General features: G+C 40.6%; 1 protein-coding gene across 2 annotated transcripts in view; it reads left to right on the forward strand.

The window, feature by feature from the left end:
* sonb (SON DNA and RNA binding protein b) overlaps positions 1-13033 on the forward strand; it is a 74455-nt gene that overhangs the window by 21224 nt on the left and 40198 nt on the right. For both annotated transcript variants that reach the window (XM_084347021.1, XM_084347022.1), the window contains one exon: positions 4664-4866. In XM_084347021.1, the coding sequence (XP_084203147.1) occupies positions 4664-4866 (203 nt within the window). The remainder of the gene's footprint in view (positions 1-4663; positions 4867-13033) is intronic.

Raw genomic sequence — 13033 nt, forward strand, 5'->3', positions numbered from 1 at the left:
AGAAAAGGTGCTGGTGGTTGCAGGAGGAGGTTGGGATTCCAATATTGGACAATGCTGTTCTTGCTGTGCAAGATCTGATGAAAGACAGCAGATGGAGGAAACTGTTTGCTCCTTTCCTTTGTAGGGATAGCAGCTCAGTGCTAACTTGCTTGGTGTTCTTCAGATTGTGGAGTTAGCTGGCAAGCTTTGCATCACAGCTGCTGGTGCTAACTGATCTGGAATACTAGCAGGATCTCGTGTCGCTGCAGTGAGGAGAAGTTCTTTGGGCCTGCTGGAAATGTAGCTTGCCGCTCTCAGCAGCTGTTAGGCCCAGAAGAATCCAGGAGAAAAGAACTTGAGGTCAGGCAGCCCCGTGGGGAGAGAGGTGGAGAAGAGAGGTATAAATGAAGGAGCTGGAGTTTTGACTATCTGGTCAGAGGGGGGTCTGTCACCCTGACCAATAGTAGCTCAAAGCTGAATTTACAGCTAGTTGTGAGGACTGGGGAATTCTGGGAAACTGAGTTCAGTTTAGAGCACATTTTGAAATCCACAGTGAACGACTTTACCGATCCCTTATACCAGAAAGCTGCAGGCCCCACCAAATACTATCTGGATGGGGACCTCACACTCATGGCAAACCCAGTTGATGTCAATGCATTATTGCATATTTAGCAGTATTTAGCTGTTTTTGCACAATGTGCAAACTGTTTTACATTTTGCCCTGAAGTATGTCACTTTTTGGAATATCGTGTCTTTTGCGGAAATAAGTGACTTCCTGACATGCAATAGTTTGGCTCTATCTTCATCAATTACAACATAAAATAGAAATGCATGAACAATTATAAAGTACTTACAATCAGGTTCATTGCAAGACTTCTACTTGTAATGGAGCATTTTTCAGTATGTTATTACTATTTTTACATAAGTCAAGCCCTGGATACTTCTTCCGCCACAGCTATCTAGAAACCTGGGGCAATCGCAAACACATACACAGACACATATATATATATACACACAGTATATACAGTATATGTATACAGTATATAAAAAGAAATCTTGAAAGACACAGGCATCATACACATTTTATATTGTCAAATTCAAGCCCTTTCTAAACATTTTAAAGGTACATTTTCAAAATTTTCCAGTTTCTTGTAGCAGTGTTAACTTTATAACCATACACTCAAAATTAGTATTTTACTTCATATTGAGATGTTCTACTTGTAACATCTTGGTGCCAGATACCACAGCACACCTTCAGGGGTCTAGTGAGTCCATGCCTCGACGGGTCTGGGCTGTTTTGGCAACAAAAGGGGGACAAACACAATAGGCAGGTGGTCCATAAAGTTATGCCTGATCGGTGTATATAGTATGGTACGCTGCTGCCACCGCCAAGGACAAGGGCAGGCTGCAGCGTGTCATTCGGTCTGCAGAGAAGGTGATTGGCTGCAACCTCCCGTCTCTCCAGGACCTGTACATCTCCAGGACCCTGAGGCGTGCAGGGAAGATTGTTGCTGATCCCTCCCACCCCGGTCACAAACTCTTTGAGACACTCCCCTCTGGCAGGAGGCTGCGGTCCATCAGGACCAAAACCTCACGCCATAAAAACAGTTTTTTCCCGTCTGCTGTCAGTCTTATCAACAAGGCTCGGAACCCCCCCTGACACTCTTCACACTCCACCTCCGCCTCTGACTCTACTGTCACACTGACAGTACCATAACTCTATGCGTCACATTAACGCTCAGTCTGGACTTCTTCTTATTCTGCACATTCCATTGCACATTGTTTTTAGCAATCGCTAACTGTCAGCTGGACTGCTCTTGTCACCCGTCTGTGTATATACTATATTGTTATATTTTCTACTTCGTAATAATTTATATTGTTATATTTTCTACTTTTTAATAGTTTATATTGTCATATTTTAATGTTTAACAGTCATTTGACTGCATGCACCAGCATCACCACAACAAATTCCTCGTATGTGTGAAATCGTACCTGGCAATAAAGTCCTTTCTGATTCTGATTCTGATTCTGATAGCTTCCTAAGCTCAACAGGAAAACTGGTTCTGTCCTGGGAGTGGAACTGGAGTCTTTGGTAGAGGTGTCAGAGTTGAGGATGCTGAGAAAACTACTCAATATGATAGACAATGCCTCTCACCCTCTGCATGCCACACTGGAGTCGTATCAGATCACCTTCAGCCATAGACTCAGACCACGGAGCACCGCAGAACGCCACAGTTCAAAGAATGTGTGGAGAGGATGGGAGGGGTCCCTGACGATGTTCAGTGCCCTGGTCCTGCAGCGGCTTAGGAAGAGTTCTTGGACAGAGGGGAGGGAAACGCCGATGACCCTCTCAGCTCCTCTAACTATTCTCTGCAGGGCTTTTTTGTCTGACATACTGCAGCTGGAGTACCATGTTGAGATACAATATGTCAGAACGCTCTCCACCACACCACTATAGAAGGTCCTTAGGATGCTGATGGGGAGAGAGGCTTGTTTCAGCTTCCTAAGGAGGTACAGTATCTACTCGGCCCATTTCGTGATCCCTGAGGTGTTCTTATTCCAGCTTAGGTCCTGCAAGATCTGCACTCCGAGGAACTTGATGTTCTCCACTCTCTCCACTGTGCGGCCACTGATGCTGAGAGGAGCGTGCTCGGGCTGAGACCTCTGGTAGTCGATAATCATCTCCTTCGTTTTGTCCGCATTGAGCACCAGATTATTTTCTCTGCACCAACTCTCTAGGTGTTTAACTTATTCTCTGTACATTGATTCCTCATTTCTATGAATGAGTCCCACCACTGTTGTGTCATCGACAAACTTGATGATCTGGTTCCCCTCGTGTCTGGATGCACAGTCGTGTGTTAGCAGTGTAAACAACAATGGACTGAGTACACAGCCTTGAGGAGATCCAGTGCTCAGCATGATGGAGTTGGAGGTGTTATTTCCGACACGGACAGACTGAGGTCTCTCCGTCAGAAAGTCCCGGATCCATAGACATGTGGCGGTGTTCAGGCCGAGTAGGACGAGTGCCCCTGTAAAGTTGCAGGCCTAGCAACGCCCCTGGTCTCCACCACAACATCTCGGATCAAACTGTTGCACTCAACAGGTGGACCATATTCTGAAAACATTGATGCTTGGTGCTCACACAGTCAAAGTTGATGGACAGTGTTTCCCAGATGTCAAACTCCTAATATGAAGATGCCGACCAAATTATCCACACCATCTTGTTGCTGCTGTTTACTTACACCCTAACACACATTCAAAAGATGCACTACGTGTTTATGCATATTTGTATATAAATAACAGTATATTTGTTCTGTAATTTGTGTAGCATGAAGTAGGGTTGGGCAATATGTTAAAATTTTTTCCAACCAGCCACCTTCAGCCCATCAAGGTTGTGCAGGTGTAGCTAATGAATTATTGCTTCATCAGACGTCTGATGAACATCAGATGTCGCATTGTTTGAACAGCTTGTCAACTTGACACATACTTTGCCCATTTCTATTTTTGGCGCTTGGTTTATAATTTATTGAGTGAAATTTTGAAGGAGGCGCACCATAAATTCAGCAAAATAAAATGTCAAGATAGATGATGTATTTGTCCAGATGCCCAACCCTCAACTCAACTCAACTTTATTTATAAAGCACTTTAAAACAACCACAGCCGAAACAAAGTGCTGTACATAAACAGGTAAAACAACACCGAGACATTAAACAATTAAAAACAATAGATACAATAAAATAAAACAGGTATAAACACTAAAGTAATTGTTTTACTGTTTCTAAAACAAATTAAAAACAGTAAAACAATAACTAAAACAAACCAAAAAACACTAAAACAAGAGCAGAGTCTCATGTGGGGTTGAAAGCCAAGGAATAAAAATGGGTTTTAAGACAAGTTTTAAAAAAAACCCTAGCATAAAGGTGTTTACAAACTGTCATTTTGTTATACTACCCTGTGTTCTATAATGACAAATAAATTACCTTGTGCCGTGTATTATCTGCACTGTTACTTTTTTTCAACATGTACAATATTCTCAATATGTGCAATATCACTTCTCAATATCAAGTGCAGTACTTCTTGTCTTTATTATTATCATATACAAAATAATGTTTAACATGATGTGCATTATTACTATTTTTTTATTTTAAAAAAATTATTTTTACCACCTTTCAATATCAGTGCCAATATTACTGTCATTACCAGCACTACTTTTTTCTATTTTAGGTCATTTTCAGCTTACTTTACTCTAAGCTTACTTCTGTTGTTATTCTAGTTTTGTATTTACTGCTTTAACACTTCAGATTCTAATATTTAACACTCTATTGTCTTTATTCTCATAAAAACTGGGCCAAGTGTGTGACCCTGACCCGGGGAACCCACTGGTTATTACTGGTTGTTTCTGTAAATTGTTTTCTGGGCAATCTCTGCAACAAAAATTTCCTTTAGAATTTATAAAGTTCTATATTTTCTTATCTTTTGTTACCGGCAGTAACGCTGCTCTCGGTGTTTTATGTGATATATGATGATGATTTTCAGGTGCTCTCAGTTACAAAAGTTTTAGTCACACTTTCGAAAATTGTTTTGCAAAGTCTGACTAAATGGTGAAAGTCTGCAGTTATGCTTATATATGTACATCAATGACATAATGATAATTTATACTTATTTCTTTATTGCTTCCTAACAGGACAGCTCCAATAAAGGAAGAGGAGATGAGGAAAGACATAGGAGGAAGAGTTGTCGTTCCTGTTCCTGTTCACGGTCACATTCCTATTCATATTCACATTCCTGTTCATCGAGGAGGAACTCTCGATCTTGTTCTAGACATCATTACCGAAGATCCAGGACTCGCTCTCTATCCAGTTCACAGCACCTCAGGACTCGGTCCAGGTATGAAGAAAAAACATGAATTGATTGTTCGATTCTTGAAAATCATTTTCAGCCATTATAATCTTGAGTTGAGGTTGGAAGTTGAAATATACTTAGGTTGAGTTCATTAAAACTAAGTTTTTAACCACTCCACAGATTCAGTGTAGACGACCTAGAGTTTTGGCAAGTTGATTATTGGCACGTACTTTGTGCGTGACACAATTTATCCAACAATTGTTTACAGACAGATAATTTCACTTAAAATTCACTATATCACAATTCTAGTGGACCAGACGTTTACACACAATAAGTTGACTGTGCCTTTCAACAGCTTGGAAAATTACAGAAAATTATGTCATGGCTGTAGGAAATTGTGATCTGATTGTGGTCTAATTTACATCATAAGAGTCAACTGGATGTGAATCTGTCATCATCTGGAAGTATTTTGAAGCTGCTGTAAGCGTTGTCATTGTATTAGCAAACCCTCTGTCCGCTGTCACCGGGAGCACTGGAATGGGTAGCTTTCCCTGTTTGGCTGTGGCCGGTGCTGGTACCAGAACAGTACTGGAATGGGTAGCTTTCCCTGTTTGGCTGTGGCCAGTGCTGGTACCAGAACAGGCGGATCCTACTCTCTTCCCGTTTCCTGAGCAGACAGGTGTGTAGTTGTCAGGTACATGAAAATATGAATCACCAGTGGGCAATATGCCAAATAAAAAACTTCACTATCAGCATCTTTAGCAAATCAAATTTTCTGTAACCCACAGTATAATATGTTGCCAAAACAACTTAATTATAAAGGTATAATATGCAAAAGTTTAGTTTTGCCTCTGTTGTTCAGACATAAAGAGATTTACTGACTGTTAAGTTATATGCAGCACTGTTTTCTCTTACCACACAATCCCAGCACTCCCCAATGCACTCTTCCTGCCTGAAATAAAATATATATGGACATGGGCCCTGAGAAAAAGGATGCCATTCAAAAATTCGCCTTTGTTACACCTTTTTGTAATTGTTTACCAATTACATTTTTTTCCCCTCAACAGCTTGAAGAGCTGGACAGCGACAATTCTTTTCCAGTACTTTAGAGAAGATAATTTTGATTCATTGTTCAAATTACAGACCAGGCTTTTTTAAAAACAATTGGCTGTCCTAAAGTAGTCAGGGACAAAGCCAGAAGTATTGGAAAGGTTGATAATTGTGAGAACAGTAGGGTTAACGACAGGTAAAACCTCTAAACAGTCTAGAGGGTATCATATCAAGATCAAGATAGCAGGAGGAAAAACGCAGCTTAGAAATGGTTTCAATGAGGTTGTGCATAGAAATGGGGTCAAACTGAGTTGAAACATTTGGAACGGTATTTGTTAGATCAGGAGAGATGACTGGGGGCAGAGATGGCAGCAGGAGCAGGTTGTACAAGTTGATGGATTGTGTTGAACAGAACTCGAGGTTGTGTATTCTTAGTGAGTCATTTTGAGAACTAAGCTGTTCATGCATCAAAAGATCTTTCATGTGAAGTAAATGAACATTAAGTTTTGTTTTCTTCCATCTGCGGTCAGCCCTCCTGCAGTCCTGTTTACAGCTGCGGATAGCATCATTTATCCACGGGGGTGATTTGGAAGCTGAACCGGTCGTGGTGGGTGCAGTGGCCTCTAATGCCAAGGATGCAGCTTATTGAAATCATTGACTAAATCATTATTTTTAGGATGAGTTGGGCTGTTATGTAACCCACAGAACTGTAAAGCAAATTATTACATATACAGGAATGACCTGTTCGCCTCAGAATTGATGGAGTTGTGTGGATGCAGGATTCAAATAGAATACATTTATGGTTAGAGACAAGATCAATCAGTGAGAGTAAGTTACTAGTTAGCCCTAAGTAAATACTAGGGCAAGAGTTGAACGACTCAGTAATGTTATGGACCTTGGATGCAAAATGGTTTGATGTGTCATCAAAGTGGATATTAAAATTCCCTACAATGATAATTCTCTTGGTCTTATCAGTTGTGCTTTGTTTACAGTTGAATTAATTACTTTAAGCAACAGCAAGGCCTCCACCACGATCAGTACTCATGGGGAGTTAAAATAGCTGTAGTCAGGAGAGCAAAGTTCAGCTAGCTGGCAGCAGTCCCAAGTTTTTACTCAGTTCTCAGTTAAAGCTAGGAAGTCCAGGTTATGAGAGGTGATTAAATCATTCAAAATGTAGGTTTTGTTTAGGTTTTATCCTGCTTGCTGGTGCGAATTGGATGATTAACACTGTTTGTTACAACAGATTTAATAGGGAAATGAACTGGAGAAAGCATAGGGGACAGAGGGGTGTCCTTGCCATTAGACAAAGTTGGAACTGTAGACAAAGAGGAGGGTCTTTCCGGTCTTGGGGACAGAAAGGGACACAGAGTCAGTAGGGGGCGTTAACAACCTGTCACTAGATTAACATCTAAATGACACCATTGAAGAAGAGAAGGGACTTTCAGGTGGGAATGTGAGAGAAGTAAACATTCAATCATGTGGCTGAGTTTGTACTGCATGCTGCATGTTAGCTACCAGCTTTCGCATGCCCAGTTTGTTCAGGTGAAGAAACAGACATACGATTTCTAAACAGATTAAAATTGTCAATAAAGCCCACATTGTGTGCTCTGCATGCTGACTGCAGCCAAGAGAGAGACAGGTGCATGAAGTAGGGATGTAACGATATCAAAAGCTCATGGTAAGATATCGTCGCGATATATAGTCCACGGTACGATTTATCACAATATATATAAAAAAAGAAACAAATGACTTAAACAATTTCCTTTAATAATAAATGTGATGTATATAGCATTTATTATTTGTATACAATTTATTTTTACTTTTTATTGGATATCCTTCTGCTTTCCTTCTGTTGTATAATAAAAGTCGGCCATGATCTACACATGTGTAAAAAGTAGCCTTTGGGCTATGTACAATTACAAAACAATACAGCAGCCAGTACTATCCCTCTCCCCTTCTGGTTGTGACACGGGAGGACAGCCGAAAGCAAGCACAGGCTGCGGGTCCCAGAGATCTCCCTCCCTCTTGTTGTCCAGCGAACTACCAGAGCCAAGAAAAACTCTGTCAGCATAACTGACTCGTTATTATTTCCTTACTGTATGTTCTGTGGTTGTTTGGTGTTTATGGGTTGACATTGTTTTTTTCTCGTGGTTGGTTTGCAAATAGCCAGTGGCAGAGCTGATACAGCGGATTGAGTGTCGTAGTTTCCCCGTCGGAAAACACACCACCTGGCTGCTGTGACAGCCAGGTGGTGTGACACCAGCAGTGTCTTTGGGCTCATTAGGCAAAGCAGACAGGCTGGACTGGCTGGAGTAGCGGCATGGCAGCCCTGCGGTTGCTGACAAGCTTGCTCCATTGAACAAACCTACAGTGGAGTCACTCTTGCAGCGAAAAGCGGCCCCGGGGGAATGAGTGAAGCAGTCAAACTGTTACAACTGCTGAAAACAGACACTACCGGAGCTTAATTACTTACTTAACAAGTAACCATTTACTAGTTGTGTTGATTAATGAAGTTTGGAACTTCCTGGAAAATCATTAAAAATGTTGATGACTCATCCAAAACTCAGGGGTGTATATTAATTACTTGTCCAATAAACACTTAATTTATTTTATGATGCTACCATGAATGTAGGAAAAAAAATAATGTTACCAGAGGAGTGTGTTGCTAGGGACCAGACCAGACCTCCCAGATTACTGTACAGAAATACAACATAATTTTATTCACCGATTTGGGTGAAACTGGGTCATGTTTTATGGAGAAAATATTTTTCCCTCTGCTTTACCTTTAGCAACTCTGGACAGGTAGATTTACTTGTTGCTTTAGTAACTGTTTACAAATGTACTGATAACCAGCAGCTTCTTAACGAACACCTCCTCACCAATGTTCCCCCTAATTTTTCATGTGTCTGAGCATACACACAAACTCCCTGAGAATTCCTTGGACCACTGTGAGCAACATCAGACGTGCACACTGTGGCCACACCAGTATCACACCTGTCCAAAACCTGAGATCATAACCAGTTACATGGCTTATTTAAAGAATCAAATTACAACAGTAATTTCCGTTAGATTACTTTTAATATAAGTGATTTGGCCCACTTACAATGAAAAAGACAAAAATCTCGTTTTTCATGAGCTGTGTAGTATGTACATCAGAAAAAAATCAAAAGTGACCATCTGTATAGTTAAAGATACACTACAAAAATTCTGCAATAAAGTAGGTTCACTTTAGACAGCTTCTCTGCCTGAATTTTAGTCTGCAGCTGTTCAGAGGAAGTCCATCTCTGGGCTGAGGCTGTGAGGGTCCAGGTGCACAGAGAGAGCTGCTGCCACTTCTGGGTCCAGGTCTGCACACTGGGACTCCAGCTAGAGCAGGAAACCCACCAGCAGACAGAACAGACACAGACAAGGAGGGATAAAATTAACACACAAAACCTAAGATCATAACAAGTTACATGGCTTATTAAAAGAATCAAATTACAGCAGTAATTTCCGTTCACCTTATTTTTCCCGTCTGTCCTTCTCACTTCTCCAGTGGTTGTAGACTTTGTCCAGGTTGATGGCCCCGTCTGCTTCTTGCTTTGACTTTATGCGCATCAGCTGGTCCAAATGTGCCACTTCAAGACGATTTCTGGATGCTGTTTTGATATGATTCATTAAACTAAAGCCTCTTTCACAATCTGCACTGGATGCTTGAAATGTAGCACAAATATCCACAAGCTGTGAGATCTCCTTTAGCTCCTCACATCTAAGTACTGCAGCCACCATATCTGAGAAAGTGCTGATTGACCCTTGTTTAAGTTTTTGCTTCACTATGTACTTGAATTCAGCATATTCACTGTTAATGGCCTCCATAGAATGCGGGTGGTGGAGAATGGCCTCATACTTCTTTGCCATTGTAGCAATGTCTGTTGATCCATACTCAAAACTGATGTCTGAGCTCAATGCTTCGATGTCAAATGCAGACCACTCCTTTAATTCATCCTCTGGAAAACGAGCATCCAAGTGATCACAGAGCTTACGAATAAAAAGAGTAATCTCACCGGTATTTCTGCCATCAGCTGATGAGGTCCTCATCACCTCTTTGACACGGTCACTCCACTGAACATCCTTCTCATCCTTCAAGTATTGGGAACGCAACTTCTCAATCTTTGCTCTTGCAAAGCAGTGTCCTTCCATCACAGTCAGGTTGCGTCTTTGAAAAGAAAGGCAGAGTTGTGCCAGCTCGCCCAAAACATCTCCCAGAGCAGTGAGAGTAACCTTGAACTTTGAATCACTCAGCTTTTTGTAGCAGTATTTTGCCACTGGATCTCTGTTATCACTGGATTCTCTCTTGCAGTATTCTTCAAGCACAGTGTAGTTCCTCAGAACAGCATTCACAGCTTGGTGCCGCGACAGCCATCGCACTTCGCTCAGAGGCCTGAATGACAGTGTATCCTCATCGAGAATCTTTGCTAGGTCCTCCATTTTGCTCTTCTTCACAGTGGACCGAGAGAAAGTGGAATATACAGTTCTAAGAAGAGTTTCCACATCTCGCATCAAAGGCACATCTTTCCAGGCATCATCAATGCCCAAGTCCTCTCTATGGGCCACGCAATGTTGTTCCGTTAGGTGTGGTATTTGCCGCTTTAATAAAGCTGCAACTCCGTTGTGCCTTCCTAGCATTACTGAGGCGCCATCGGAGGTCAGCATCACCATTCTCTGCAAGTCCAGTCCATGCTTGGAGTAAAACTGAGTGATTGCCTGCACAATATCGTGAGCAGTGCATGCTGTCAACTGGATGATGCCGCCGAACACAGTTTTATAGTTGACGTCATTTTCCTCCCTGTATTTAATATATAGGACTAGCATTTTGTGCACTGTTATGTCTGTGCTCTCATCTACTATCAGGGTATGCCAGGGTGCATTTTTAACATTGCACATCGTCTCATTCTGCACTATCTCATTGATTGAGTTCACAAATTCAAAGGCATAATTTTTGCTTCGCCATCCTTCTGGTATACTCACATACTTTGCCATGTGATCGTGGATTTGTTGAACCGACAGCATTGATGCATTCATTTTGATGGCGAGTAGAATATTGTCGATGAGAACTTTAACTTGCTCGGGGTCGGATTTCTTTTTGTGTGACAGCTCGTTCCTCTTCTCTCGATCTTTTGCGCTCTCCTGCAATAATGTACCGATGCCCATTCCCGTCTTGCGTCTTCGTACAATTCCAACAGCATTCAAATGACTTTTCTGCTGAATGTGACGCTTGAGGTAGTCCAACTTCCAATCGGTCCACACTTTTCCCTCCGAAAACTCGCTTGCCACTTTGGCTTCGCAGCATGTTTTGCAGAGCAGCCCTTTCTCACTCGAAAAAGAAATCATCTCACCCAGTTTCACCTCTTGTTCTTCTGTTCGCACATACTCCGACAGCCATTCCATCTTAAAAGAACCGCATTTCTTTTGTACTTTGGCTTGGTGAGTGGATTTGCCACTGCCCGTTCGTTTCGCCATAATAAGGGGTTAGCACTGCAGCATTTACCTCTGTTAACTCCGCCGCACCGTTAGCTATACGCTAACCTGCAAAACAGGGGCACGTACGCATAAAGCGCTGTTAATGACATTGATTGGCTGTGTAAGTAAATACGTGTGAACCGCATCATATCATTGGCTGGACAGTGTTAGTCATTGTTTTACTGTAGTTACCGCTTGTTGTCACCTGTCACTCACTGAGTTGCATTGCAAAATGGTACAGAATAAATTGTTATGTGTTTATTTTATTTACAGTTCAGGTTGGATTTTATTTTATGCGCTGCATAGATTTGCTGTGCGCAGAGAACGTGGGAGCAGTGCGCACCGGAACCAACTTTAAGCTTCAATAATAAGGGTACATTAATTAACATTAGGTTGTGTCTAGTAATCATTTACAGATACTGTTCATGTTAATTAAGGTATTCATTTATACATTTATTATAAAGATGCTATTGATATATCAGTTATTTCAGTAATAAGCATTGACTAACAGTTAATTAGCTTAATATTTATTAAGGGTTAATTAAGGTTCAAATATGCCTGGGCGATATGGCTGAAAAGTCTTTCATGATAGCTTCATATGCGTCGATATCGATCAAATTTGATAATTTTATTGACCTGTCCTATTTCATATTTTTTAAAGACCAGGCAAAAAAAGGTCTTTATTTTGAATTTAACCACTTGGTTGAGATCAGTGGTCACTCCACGGTCTTCGTGTAGAATGTTTCTTGTTTTATCATCCTGAAGACATTCCTTGACTTATATCATAACTTATACAATATTGTGCATGTTACACTGTATAAGCATTACTTAAACACGATTAGCCATTCCTAATGATCTTTGTGACCCTTACTGTAAAGTTGAAAACATGTATCCCTTAAGTATAACACCAGAAATGCACAAGGATACTGAATGAGCATTATTTTACCATAATTAAGCATTAATTAATGCCCTTTGTGACCCTAAATTTAAGGTTGAAATCACATATCCCTTAAGTAATGCATCATAAATGCATAAGGGTGCTGAATAAGCACGAGTTAACCATAATTAAACATGTATTAACAATTTTCGGGACCCTTGTTGTAAAGTTGAAATCACTCCTCCTTTAAGTAACACGTCATTAATGCCCAAGGATATTGAATAATCATTACTAAACCATAATTAGCCATTTAATAATGTTCTTTGTGACCCTTTTTGAAAACGTGTCCCTTAAGTATAACTTCAAGATGACATTTTTTTATTATTAATTTCAAATGAAATTGTTAAATGTTGTAAATAGAATATTTGCATTCTCTTTAAACATGTAGCATAAAGTCTTCATCTTTTATAAGTTGGAATGAATCATGAAATGAAAAATGAAAATACCTGTGGGATTGTTTCAGAATTACTAGTCACAAAGAACATTATCAAATGTTTTATTTTGTAGTAAAGCTTTTTCAGTACATTCATGCATTTCTTTCTTTCTAGAAAAACAAAAGCACAAGCATATAAGCTTAACATGGCTACATTGCCTGCCGTAGGCTAGGCCAACTGAATGACTAGCACTATAAACCTTAGCAGGTTTTTTTTTTTACAGAGGGAAGGTTACCTCCTGGATATTAAAATGTCTTGCAGAGTAACCCTTCAGATATTCCTATAATGTTTT

Source organism: Pagrus pagrus, assembly GCF_965226575.1.
Source record: "Pagrus pagrus genome assembly, chromosome: 24".
Lineage (NCBI taxonomy): Eukaryota > Metazoa > Chordata > Actinopteri > Spariformes > Sparidae > Pagrus > Pagrus pagrus.